The sequence below is a fragment of the Carex rostrata genome, chromosome 12 (assembly GCF_964058835.1).
Source record: "Carex rostrata chromosome 12, lpCarRost1.2, whole genome shotgun sequence".
Lineage (NCBI taxonomy): Eukaryota > Viridiplantae > Streptophyta > Magnoliopsida > Poales > Cyperaceae > Carex > Carex rostrata.
The window spans coordinates 11747141-11761493 of record NC_135929.1 but is presented as its reverse complement, the minus strand read 5'-3'; the positions used below and the strand labels follow the sequence as shown (position 1 = coordinate 11761493).

Sequence of the window (14353 nt, the reverse complement as noted above, 5' to 3'; positions counted from 1 at the left end):
ACTTTATGGGTTGAAGCAGTCTCCCCCACCCGGGCATGGTTTGATAGGTTCAAGAAGGCTATGGTAGGCATGGGCTATCAGCAGATCAATGCCGACCACATGGTGTTCTTTCGACAACATGGTGGTCACATTACTATGCTGGCTGTGTATGTTGATGATATGATAATTACTGGGGATGATGAGGGAGAAATTGCACAGTTGAAGGCAAAATTGGAGAAGAAATTCGAGGTGAAGGATTTGTGACAGCTTAAGTACTTCCTTGGGATTGAGGTGGCTCGTGGAGCAGAGGGGATTATTCTATCCCAAAGGAAGTATGTTCTAGATTTGCTCACAGAGACAGGCATGTTGGGGTGCAGGCATGCAGTTTCTCCAATTGATGTGAAGGCCAAGATAAGTGCAGAGGCAGGAGAACAGGTTGATCGTGAGAGGTACCAGAGACTAGTAGGCAAATTGATCTATTTGAGTCATACTCGTCCCGATATCTCATTTGCAGTGAGCGTGGTGAGCCACTACATACATGACCCTAGGAAGAGCCATATGGACGCAGTATATCATATTCTGAGGTACCTAAAGAGTGCACCAGGGAAGGGCTTGATTTTCAGGCAGAATGACCACATGAACATTGAGGGCTATTGTGACTCTGACTGGGCTAGTTGCCTCGATGACAGGAAGTCCACATCGGGCTACTGCATGTTTGTAGGGGGTAACTTGGTCTTTGGAAGAGCAAGAAGCAGCCGGTTGTTGCGAGATCGACGACAGAAGCTGAGTATAGGGCCATGGCATTGGGAGTTGCTGAGATGTTGTGGCTGAAGAGGTTATTGGAAGAGCTCAAGGTGAATCAAGGAGCCCAAATGAAGTTGTGGTGCGATAGCAAGTCAGCGACCAGCATTGCCAATAATCCTGTGCAGCATGACATAACCAAGCATGTGGAGATCGATATGTTCTTCATAAAGGAAAAACTGAAAAGTGGACTATTGGAGCTGAGTCATGTAGCTACTGGAGATCAAGTAGCTGACTGCCTCACTAAAAGTTATGTGACAAGATGGGCTTAATGGATATCTTTTGCTCATCTTGAGGGGGAGTGTTGGGATTTATTGTATGTTTTCGATATTTCGGGTTTTATAGGGTCTTTTTGGTAAAAATGATTATAGGATATTGTAGGGACTCGGATGTAAGATATAACGTCTATTAAGTATTTTACAAAATTGTTGATCCAACGGTGGCTGCACAAAACAGTAAAACCGTTGGATTAGCAATTTTCAAAGTGACTTAATAAATAGTAAAAAAATTCAGAAAATTATAAAATTTGGTCTCCAAGCAGATATTAATATGGAGAATAAGATGAACGGTTCGGATCGACCGTTTGGATTTTGAAAACTCGAATATTGAGCCGTAGCATAGAGGCCACTATGCTATCCATAGCACCCCAGCCTAACTCATTCATTTTTGAACCATTTTCTAGTTAAATTGTTTATGATTCTTCAATGTCCAAAATCAAATGAAATAATAGTGTTAATTAAATACATTGCATTTTTAATCTAAAAGGGACTCGGTAAAGAGCACCGTAGCCTATCGAGACTTTTATATAATGAGAAATAATTTCCAAACTGAACTGAAACTTTCAAAGTACAAGCTGAAATAGAACATATAATTAAAACATTTTGTACCTTTGAATTAGCCAGCAAATTAAACTCCTAAACAGATATGAAGAAAAGCTTAGAGCTATTAATTAAGGGTTGGGAACCCTTAAAATTGTATAAGCGCCTGTGGAGATCACATACCCATAATTTTGTACTGTGAAGAACATCACAAGGATCAGAAGTGAAATAGTTGCAATTAGATTTGTAACCAGCGAATTTGAAGGTGCATTAGAGATATCTCGGTTAGTGCTAAAAAAAGCATTGCCGCACAAATTATCCCACTTATGCCATGATTTTTTTTTTCCTATATCAAGCTTAAAACATCGAAGAAATAAGTCACGAAACGGTACCAACTACTAGGGGTGCAAACGAGTCGGATATTACCCGACCGTATCCGGATCCGTATCTGGATTTTTCGGATTCGGATAATCAGATACGAATACGGATATGAATTCGGGTTTAATCTGAGAAGCGGATACGGATAATTCCGCATGTTATAATTTTTGGATATCCGATTTTATGTTTCCTGTGTTTTCAACTTTTATGCTTGATTTGAATATTAAAAGAAAATGAAAGAATGTTCTATATACAGCTGTCACTCTAACACTGTTTCTTTTGCACATGGGTTAGAGGCTTTGATTTATTTATTTTTAGAATAGAGGCATTGATTTGTAGACTCGGCTTTGATTTGGTCCATCAAAATGAAAAGAGGATATGATAATGGTCCCCAACCCACAATTTCTAGAAAAATCTCTAGCGCTTTGAAAATATGGGATCGTACCACACGGCCTTTTAAATCGAATTTCCTGTCTCAATTATGTACTAAATGGTCTCTCTTATTCTTACTGATTTTATTTAAAAGATGTCATCAGTTAATTTGATGATGAATTTTAGTTAAATAGATATATATTTTGTAATTGCATAACAAGTTAATTATAGATATATTTTTAATTAAGAATCTGAATTATATCTATATCCGTATTCGTATCCGATAATATTCGATATGTATCCATATCTGTTTAATATCTGATCCGTATCCGATTAATATCCGATTTGTATCCGTATTCGGAAAAAAAATACGAATACGAATATGGGTTGACCACTATCCGATCCGTATCTAATCCGTTTGCATCCCTACCAACTACTGTACTCATCATCACTATCCAGGGGCGGATCCAGGATTTTCATCAGGGGGAGGCAAAAAATTATTGAATCGGGTTTAAATAACTAATCGGATTTAAACCCATTAATTAATTGGGTATTCGATAAAAAATAATGCTTTGACTTATACTTTTCAATATTCTGACTTGTAATTTCTGATTTTTTAACTTATAATTCTAATTACCAATCATAATTCAAGAATTTATTTTGATTTTAACCGTAAATTTAACCCGAATTACGAATCAAACGTCCTAGAGAGGGGCAAATTTTTTTTTCAGAAGGAGACAGAATCAATCGTAACCACTAAATCAGCACTAAAACTCAAAATCCAGGGGGAAAGTGGCCGCCCCCCCTGGATACACCTGGGTCCACCTCCTGTCACTAACTCACTATCCTTATCTTTGTCCTTATGAACTAATAAGAAATGTTTACCAGAATAATCCACCAAGAACCTGAATTCATTGGTATAGTACTCACTGATCTAAGGTTCAGTTCTATCTTCCACATTTTGGGTTCGGAAAGCCCCAAATCAACTGCATAAATTACATTGGGATGCCCTTTGTAACAAATAATATCATTGATTTTAGGGTAAATTTCGTTGAAGGTCACTAAATTTTGTTATTTTTCATGAATTGATCACTTAAGTTTGATTTGTCTTTTTCTAGTTACTCAACTTTGTCATTTATTCCAATTAAGTCATTATATACTTTTCCGTCCAAAATCTTAGCATGATATTCTTATTCCGTCCAAAATATTAATGGAATATACTCATTCCGTCTAGGGGTGTCAATGACACTCTTTTACCGTTTATCCGACCCATATTGTATCCGAAAACACAGATAAGAGTAAGTTTTTTTTAGTTAGCTCATCGGGTACAAGGGTAACGATTTTTTTTCGTTATCTTACCCGTTTATGTATAAGATAATTTATAAAAATAAAATTATATACATAAATATATATATTTGTATGAAGATGATACAATAAAATTTTGTATTTTGTTAATTTTTTTATAATACAAATTAGTTGTATTCATTATTATTTTATTAATTTTTTTCTTGTTTTGAAAAATATTTTATCGAAAGTACAAATCGAAATGTCAATGACACTTTTTTATCCGTTTATACTCGACCAGCACCATATTCTAAAGACGGATAAGGGTAAAGATTTTTTTCGTTATCATAACAGATACGGGTATGAAAATGTCTCCACCCGACCCGTATCGTACTCGTTGACACCCCTAATTCTGTCCAAAATATTAACGGAATGAGTATATTATGTCTAAAATATTAACGAAATGAGCATATTCCGTTAGCATTTTTGACAGAAAAGTATAAAGTGATTTGATTGGGACAAATGACAAAATTGAGTGACTAAATAGAGAAATCAAATTTTGAGTGACCAATTTGTGACAAATAACGAAATTTATTCTTGATTTTAGGACCATCATGAATTCATACTTCCTAATTTGGTAGATTTACTTGTATAACAAAAGGCCTTGTATGTTGATGAGCTGCTGGATTTTTTGGGTTATGGGAGAGGTTTTTTAATAGCAAGCAAAAAGCCCAAAATAAAAAAAAATGCTTTTAACATAACCAAGGGAATTGCCAAGTTGCAACATTATAATTAAACCAACAAGTAGATAACTATAAACTTTGGCTCTTACAATTTGATTTAATTATGAACAGAACAATAATTGGAAATGGTCTCACCACTCACCATATGGGTATGAAGAAACAGATGATTAAAAAATGAGGAGGATTCAAATGTCTCCATCATGCCTCTATCTCTCTCCATCATTTTCAAAGTTCAAACAGTCGATCCGAACCGCTTAACCTAACCTCCATACTAAAATATGTTTGGAGACCAAATTTTATATTTTTAGAAATTTTTTTACTATTTTCTTAGATAAGTACAAAATCAGTAAATCTGAACCATCTAAAAACAATATTTTTTTTCCTATCTAAAAAAATAGTAAAATTTTTTCTAAAAATATAAAATTTGGTCTCCAAACATATTTTAGTATAGAGGTTAGATTGAGCGGTTCGGATCGACTGTTTGAACTTTGAAAATGATGGAGAGAGATAAAGGCATGATGGAGACACAAACATGGAGGCATTTGAACCCTCCTCTTAAAAAATTAAACCAGTTTCTTCACCTAATCTCATGAAAATGTTCAAGTACGCTTCTTTTCTTGCAACAAAACAGGGGGGAGGGAATTAAAAAAGGAAAAGTAAAGTAAAACAATTCTTCTGAATATTTTACAAGAGTGAGGCTTGGGTACTTTGCATAGCTTATATTGGTCCGTACTGTGAATTTATATTTTTAGTGCGATAACAGACGTCTTGCATTGGATAAACGATAGATAGTCACATCTCACATGGCCAGCTACTGGCACGATTAGTGACAAATTTAAATGGTCTAGAAGCTTAGACCATATAATTAATTTGTAATTTTATTGGTTGAGGAGGGTTAGTGCAGTTCAGTAGCTGGTGGATTGTATTTAATTTATTTTGAAACTTTAGTACTCTATAGTACTCTTGTTATTCTTTTTATTATCAATATATTTGTTAGCGGTTTCCGCTAACCTTCAAAAAAAAAAAAAAAATTTATAATATGTAAAGTTTAATGTGAAATTACTTTGAACGGTTCGGATCTAAAAATACTAATTAATCCATTTTATGGACTAACTTGATTTGATCATGAACAGAACAATTAATTATTGGAAATAGTCTCATGAAATGTTATTAAAAAATTAAACCAGTTCTTTCACCTATATATTATCATGAAGTGTTCAACGCTTCTTTTCTTGCAACAGAAGAGAAGCAAGAAAAGAAATGAAAACAATAATTAATTATAACCACCTCTTCTAAATATTTTACAATACAAAGATAGAATTATGCTCTCCAGCTAAATTTTATGATTAAATTAAGTACTCAACCACTCTTTGTTCCAAAGTCAAAATTAGACAGAGATGCTTTGTGTGTAGGTGTCCAATTCATGCCGCTATCGCCTATCTAGTCTTCAAAAAAATAAAAACATAAAAAATAGAGAAGGTTTCCAATTCAAGTTGTTGTATAAAGCTTCATTCAAACAGATCCCTTAATTGAATCATCAAACCCTAAAACAAACATGTCATTTCCTCTCCTTTCCAAGACCTCATCTCCCTCTACTCTAACCTTTGTCATTCTCTCTCTAGCCATAGTTGCTCTTGTTTTCATCACCATCTCACCAATCAACCCCGGGTTCTTGACATGTTCCCGACCCATTTCGGCCTCCTCAGATATCTCTGTATCGACAACCGATGAAACAACGTCGAGCGCCGTAAAACCCGAATTCCGCATGCTTCTAGGCATCGTGACCTTACCCGAGATGTATGAGCGTAGGCACCTCCTCCGCAACATCTTTGCACTTCAAACGTATGATCGGACGGTTGCGCAGATTGACATCCGTTACGTCTTTTGTAACCTCACGGATGACGAGCAAAGAGTGTTTGTCGCACTAGAGATCATGCGCTACGACGACATCATCATCTTGAATTGCAAGGAAAATATGAATGATGGCAAGACCTACGCATTCCTCTCTAGCTTGCCGGAATTATACGGCGATCAAGCATACGATTTCGTCATGAAGGGAGACGACGACTCGTATATCATATTGGACAAATTGGTCGAGTCATTGAGAGACAAGCCGAGGGAAGACATGTATTACGGGCTCCGGATACCGTGTGATACAAAGAACTTCTTCCCGTTTCCTCCGTTTATGGAGGGGATGGGGTACGTGCTTTCGTGGGACCTGATCCAGTGGATCGCCACGTCGGATTTGCCTCGAAAGGACAACATCGGGCTCGAAGACATGTGGACCGGGAGATGGTTCAACCTGGCTGGGAAAGCCAAAAACAGGTTTGCATCTGTTTATATCAATTTGTTTGTTTTCTCTTTGTCTTGGGTTTGATTGTACATTTTCATGGCCTAATTTTGATTTTAGTTGCCTGATTTGCATCAGAACCTTGCAATTCAAGACAAATTATATAAATATCTCTGACAATCTGAAAATTAATTTTGATTTTATACCAGACAGTATACTGGTACACCGTCTGAAGAAGAATTACCAGTGGGCTAATTTTCATGGCCTAATTTTGATTTTAGTTGCCTGAGATCATGTCAATTACAACATCATGCATAGTTCAAAAAAATTCCATTGATCAGTCTGTTCATCATATTCTGACAAAATTTTATTTTTGAACAGATTTGACATGGCACCGAGGTTTTATGATTATTTAGGTAATGGGAAAAAAAATTGCTTCAGGCATGAGTTTATACCAGACAGTATACTGGTACACCGTCTGAAGAAGAATTACCAGTGGGCTGATACATTGAAATATTTCAATGTCACATCAAAATTGAAGCCTTCCAAATTTTACCACATTCCTTGATTAATTAAATTAAGTTATATATGTATTTTTTTAATTTTTCTTCATTACTTGTAAAGAGACAAGCAAGCTACAAAAAGTTATTTATTTTAATGTGTGGATAATTAGGCACTCTTTAATTTGAATTGTAGTTTTTATGATTTAAATGTGTCCTGTAGCAAAATGGTCCAATTATCAAATATTCAATAGTTGTAATTTTGATAACATTATTTTTATTATTTATAGAAAATGAATGGCGATATTTAGATATTTTTTATGTATAAATAAAATGTTAATAATTTATGTTACCATGAAATCTTTAGAAAAAATAGGAAGTACGGAGGGTCAATATTTGTCGGATCTGAAGAAGTTGAAAGCAACTTGGTGTTTATATTTATTTTAATTTTTCGGTGATTAATTAAGAGTTGTGTTTAGTTTCTTGCTGGTGGAAAGCTTGTCTGGAGAAGGTAGGTTCTTTCCTATATTTTATTTTGTACTTTACAAAATTGTTCAGAAAACCCTGTACTATTTGTCAATTTGACAGCAGAACAAAGATATTCTTCAATTTTGAAGTACCTGGTGTTAGGAGGGTCTGGATCCCCTAAAGTAACCCAACTTTTGGGTTTTGGATCGAGACCGTCCGATTCGATTCCGTCGTTTGAGATCACCTCAAAATTCGGGTTCGTTGCTCGAGATGTGTGCGCTCCACTTTGGATGGATTATCACGGATTCGAATCGGACAATCCGGATTTAAAACCCAACTTTTGGGTTATTTCACTGGATCTGAACTCGTGTTAGGAGTGAAAACGGAGCGGATAATGCTCATACTATATCCGTATCCGTTTTTCAATGAGCGGATACGAATACAGATACTGATAGTAAACGGATATGGATACAGAGCAGATAATCTTCGAATATAAATACAAAACGAATAATTGAATCATATGAACTTAAAAATAGAAATCACACCTCAATGGAGTGAAGTGTGTGGTTTATTTTTTATTCAAGATAAAGAATCATTATTATCACTATTGTCACGAAAATTTGTTTATTGTCACTGTTACGGCTGTTCTTATTGTTTATTTAATAATTAATATATTGTTTCGATCAACTATAACAAAAAATATTTTTTGCATTACAAAACTCTTCACATACTATAGCATAGAAGATCCACAAGAACAAAATAAAAATAGTAAAAACCTAAGGGGGCAAGTGTAAATTTATGGGCCATCAGCCCATCAACATTCAACTCAATGAAATAGAAAACATATGTTCAGACTGTGCGGACTACGGATACTTAGTCCCACAAAAGAAAATGACAGTTTGAGGGAGCAGTATATAAAGTCATCCACGTTCTTTTTATTAATATTTTGGAGAGAGCATTGAGGAGGTCAATTCAATTTTAATATATTCCATGGTTGTATTTTTGTCACATCTATTTTTTAGTAAAGTTAGAAGGTCAATTCAAGACGTAATACTATAAAATAATACAAAATAAATCTGCAATTCCTGGGTATTCAAAAATCAAAATTCACAATCCACATGCGGTATAGAGTGTGAAACATTTGAAATATTCTTTTAGTAAACGGCCATTAATAATACAAAAAAGAGCTCTTCTTCCACTCGGTCCGAATTTTTTATTAATAGAAATAAAATAAATAAATATCGAAAAACGGGATTACTTTTGATTATTTTCGAAATATAAGTATAACGGGTTTACACAATCCGTCCCACCGGATGAGTCTAATTATCCCGTCCGGATTACATTTCGTTAATCCATCCCCTTAATTAAATTTGCGCAACCCAAAAAAAAAAGAAAAAATTGGACGGTACTACACAACCCGTCCTGGTTTTAAAAAAAAAAAAAACAAATACCCGGACGGTACTACACAACCCATCCCGGGTTTTAAAAAAAAAAAAAATGTCAGACGGGTTAAGTAATCCCGTCCGACAAATAATTTTTATAAGGCTTGTGTAGTACCGTAACCAATACCTAGTTATTTCTGAAACCAATTGGAAGCTAGTCAAGTAATCAATCCTCTTTTCTATTCAAATCATTTCTTAAGGTTGCAAAGGAAAAAGCAATTCTTAGATCGATTCCTACAGAACGGAGAAGCGTTCCAATAGGATAAATCAATGAGAGATGCCATGTCTCCTATGTTAAGCTTGATCGCGGTTGAAGGATTTGTTGGTGCCATCGTTTGTGACAGTTAACGATGCAACACCATATGTTTAGCAAGTGCACATCCAAACAAACATTAATGTAGTACCTAAAAAGAGAAAGAAAATAAAGTTAGATTCTATTATCTTGTAGTGTCTTGTGGGATGTTTTTGAATGTTAGAAATATGTATTCCTTTCTCCTATTAAATTGTTCTTATTTCTACGCACACAAAACCTCTCAAAATTTCAGTAATACTTTCAAATAATTATATATCTTGTAATGATCCCAGCTTGTTAACAAAAGCATGACAAGGGAAGGAATCCATTAGCACATAAGCATTGAGTCAGATAATAGGTGATGTGTTGGATCCTTTAATAGAGATAATAGGTGGTATTGGATCCCTTTAATAGATTAGCTGCAATGTTAGTTCTTTACAATGGTAAGGAGATCACAAATGATACCAGTCTGAAAGCATCTCATATTGCCAGTCAACCGGATGCTGAGATTGTTGGTTGAGATCAGAGAAAGCTTTACACACTTGCAGGGGCGGACGCAGGATTTTTGTCAGGGCGGGGCAATAATCGGATGCAAATAGCTTATCGGGTTCAAACCCAATAGCTTATCAGGTACAATTCAACATAACAAAAAAAATACCAATCAATATAATAAAAATCCCAAATTACTTGAATAAAATTAACAATTCAACATTTATAGGGAATTTGAAATCAACATTTTGGTTCAACTTGGCAGCCTCTGCCTTTGAATTCAAAAAAAATAAATAAATAAAAACATTTTGGTTCAACTAATTTTCGTTATTTAGGATCAGCACCTATTTGAGCTCCGCTAATTTGTTTCGCTCAGAGTTTATATGGGCTCCGTTCTGTCTATTAGAATTCCAAAATGGGCTACATGGGGCAATTTGAATTCCAGGGAGGGGCAGAGGTCCGAAAAGCAGATTTTTAGCACTATTTTTGAAAATCCAGCGGGAGGCAGCTGACCCCCCTGTGCTACAGTAGATCCGCCCCTGCACACTTGTAAGTTAATTAGATGGGGTACACCTATATGTTTTACTGTTTTCTTTAGTTTGTCTTCTATTTCTTATCTAATTTGTGCTCTCATTTTCTTGACCTTTTTTTTTTTAATGCAATTTGCCTAGATAATAATATGGAAAAGGGTAAACATTTTTTTCATGCATGCAAATAATTAACATTCAACATATTACCAAAATAGACCTTTTGTACCAGTGTGGGGTTAACATTATCCATCTGAAGCTGGAAGGCTGGAAAGAAATAGAAATATAAAAATTGAATTTTAAAATAGAAAAATTGTCAGAAAATTTAGGATGATACACTCTAAGCCATCTGGTACAGGTTCTGGTTGACCTTTTTGGTATGCCAGTTTAGAGTTTCGGATCTTCTTAAATTAGGATTTTTTTGGGGGGGACTATGCAGCCTATGGATGTATATATATTCCTTTGTTGTCTTTTTTTTTTCCTTTTATAAAAAAAGTGTAAATATATAGAAGTAACTAAGCTAACTTGAGTGTTAAACTGTCGGTGCAATGAAGAGCATGATAGCTTCTGGTTGCATTTTATTGATCCTAAAAACTCAAATCTTGAGAAGAATAAAAAATTCATGCATCGAGGTCAGACCATAGTATTGAACAAGAAAAGGTCAAGTTTAAAGTGTTTTTTATGTCCATCTTTTGTTTACTTTAGTCGTTGAACAAGAAACTTGCCCATCTCCGGAATATCAAAATTTGAGACGTTGAAGGATATTGCAACCTTAAGAAATGATTTGAATAGAAAAGAGGATTGATTACTTGACTAGCTTCCAATTGGTTTCAGAAATAACTAGGTATTGGTTACGGTACTACACAAGCCTTATAAAAATTATTTGTCGGACGGGATTACTTAATCCGTCCGACATTTTTTTTTTTTAAAAAAAATTTGGGACGAGTTGTGTAGTACCGTCCGGGTATTTGTTTTTTTTTTTAAAAAAAAACCAGGACGGGTTGTGTAGTACCGTCCGATTTTTTCTTTTTTTTTTGGGTTGCACGAATTTAATTAAGGAGATGGATTAACGGAATGTAACCCGGACAGGATAATTAGATCCGTCCGGTGGGACGGGTTGTGTAAACCCGTTATACCTATATTTCGAAAATAATCAAAAGTAATCCTGTTTTTCGATATTTTTTTTTATTTTATTTCTATTAATAAAAAATTCGGTCCACTCGGTACTAAACTGTTTTATTTTTTTTTTGAGAAATAGAACGCGAGTCTAGCTCTCGTTTTGTATTGAACATGGGTGGTTACATGTCTGTGGGTAGAGACCGGGGATGCGAAATTATATATGAAAAACAATTTGCAAAAGTCGCAAAGATAAACTAAACTGTTTTATTGAAAATTAAAGTTATTATTCTAACTTTTTTTTTCACTCGGCACTAAACTCTTTGGTTGAGAATTAAAGTTAATTATTATTCTAATTTAGATCGACCTACACTATTCATGTTTGACTAAAAGCCTCAAGTTAATTCATAACTTAAACTAACTAAACTATCCTTCCCCTTCGTATCTCCAGACAGAACTACAGAAGCTTGGGGTTCAAACTGCAGAATTAGTTCCCTTGATTTTTTTATGACAGTCCGTTAGCGGGTTTACTGGCACCGAAATGTCACCCGTTAAAGGGGAATTAATCCCAGTTTTTTGCCCGCTCACGCTCAAACGCTCACCCTCTCCTAAAGAAGGCCGGGTTTAACTTCTGCTCGATTCCTGATTTTGGTAGCACGCATTGCAGTGGCGTTCCACCCATCACCCATGGTGTGAGAGCCAGAGGTTAGTACTCCTTCTCTTCTCTTCTCTTCTCTTCTAATGTGTTGTATCTTAATTGTGGACCGGTTTTCATGATACCCTTTTATGCATTTCATTAGCGAGTCGACTCTGCTGCTCTCCATGATGGGATTTCGTTGGTCTCTCTTTCTTCAATCGCCTTCACCAAGATTTTCCAATCAGTGTCAGTGAGGATATAGAATTGCCCTTGGTCTCCTCCCTCAATCACAAACTGATCGAATTGCTTCTAGTAACGCTTCTGTCTCAGCATATATAGAAAGGGTCAAATGCCACTCCCTGCGCAGTTGTATGACATTTTTCCATTTCCAAATTTTTTTCATTGCCTTCATTTTTGTTTCCTCGTATTGGGGCCTTATTTGGGTGAGATTTCTCAAACTGCTGTATCCTTCCTTGACTTGACTGTGTATCTTCCTGTTTTTCCAGTACTGGTTGTTGTACCGGTTTTCTACCTAACTGTGTGATTTGTTGCATGGCATAAAAACACTTTTCCCTGTTGTTGGGAGATTAGTAAGTCGTAACCCTCTCTGATGGATTGTCTGGTACCACTCTGCAAGAGAGAAAACTAATTGTTAGAATTTAATACAAGCCAGCAAGTGACGACACCATTGTAAGAGGAATGAATTTAAAGCATGAATATATATTGATAATTATAACTTTTGGTTTGCAAATTAATATTGGTTGATATATATACCTCAAGCTAAAAACAAGATCACTATGAGACCCAAAAATTAGGCTCATTCATTAGAGTTAACTATGTTATTAAAACTATACCATAATCTGATCTGGAAACTTGCATCATCTTAAAAGGAATTGGGTTTAAATTTATATTATATATATGTGCATTGCCTTAATTATGGTTGAAGCAACATATATAGAACCTTCCTAATGGTCTTTGCTGTTGGGAGATCACATCCACTGATCCAGTGCATAGTGTTATGGCACGGATGTGCCGTAGTTATGGTGTGAATTATTAGATCCACTTAATAGATTTTTGATCAATTTCTCGGCGTCAATATTCAACCTACAATGATAGAAAATGAAATTATAAGATAAATGAAAGAAACCCAGCACATTGATACGAGCAATCTAAAGCTTAAGATGATACATTAAAAGAACTCCTTCTTAAAAGTATGGATTTTCTATCTGAAGAATTGTGGACTCTGGTGGCAAATATTGCTTGGTCAATTTGGCGTTGTAGGAATGAAATGACCTATTCTGCCAAGAGACCAACTGCCGAGCGCTTTTCCCAAATCCTTAGAGAAGTTCAGGCAGAATCAACAATTGGAGCAATAGGACAGGGGAAGAAACAGCCGGATCAACCAGCGCAAATGCATAGCAATCTCAGGTACACTTGTCATGTTGACGGGTCTTGGAAAGAGGGATGGATAGGGGGCAGTGGGTTTGTGATCCAAGAAGGAACAACTCTCATCGCCTATTGCTCTTCAAAGGAGAAGGCCTGTTGGCTGTTGCCCAGTTCAAGCTGAAGCCAAGGCGCTCAAATCAGCAGCAGAATATGTTGACAACCATGGACTCAGCCCCTGTCTATTTCTCACTGACAACCTAACACTGGCAAATGTGGTATACTGGTATCTGCGTTGCAACCCACTATGAAGGTAGACTGGAGAGCTTTCTCAGAGGCATCTTTTCTCTGGAAGTTTTTCAAAACAAACCCAAGTTTTGGCTGACCAATTGGCAAAGAGAGGAAGAAGTCAGGGTGACTATGTAATAGGCTACACCTACCCAATTTTCAATTGGTTTCTATAGATTTTAGCTTAATGTAAAACTGACATATACTTATACTGTACCAGATACATCACAAGCAGAAAGAAACCAAGGAACAAAGAATCATGTACTGCTTGCAGTGTCAGTGCTTTGGAGAAAGTACTGTCATCTCACAAAGGAAATATCTTAAATGAGAAAAATATCATGTTGATCATAATTGTCTGATACTATCTCAATATCTTGTACAGAATAATTTATAACTTAATAAACTAAACCCCACCGGAAAAGAATGTTATTTACTGAATTTTATAAACTAATAACATGTATCAGTAAGCAGAAGATACAAATACGCATGCACCAGAAACTTAGTTTACATGGTGAAGCTTTTCAAACTCTCCACAAACCCCCTTCA

At 35.5% G+C, this 14353-nt stretch overlaps 1 protein-coding gene across 1 annotated transcript; it reads left to right on the top strand.

Moving 5' to 3' along the window:
- The first annotated feature begins 5758 nt into the window (after positions 1 to 5758).
- On the top strand, positions 5759 to 7373 carry LOC144563055 (beta-1,3-galactosyltransferase pvg3-like). Its single transcript, XM_078312422.1, has 2 exons — positions 5759 to 6700; positions 7047 to 7373. The coding sequence occupies exons 1-2, from the start codon at positions 5931 to 5933 to the stop codon at positions 7231 to 7233; spliced, it is 957 nt and encodes a 318-aa protein (XP_078168548.1). The 5' UTR covers positions 5759 to 5930; the 3' UTR covers positions 7234 to 7373.
- Positions 7374 to 14353: the final 6980 nt, after the last annotated feature.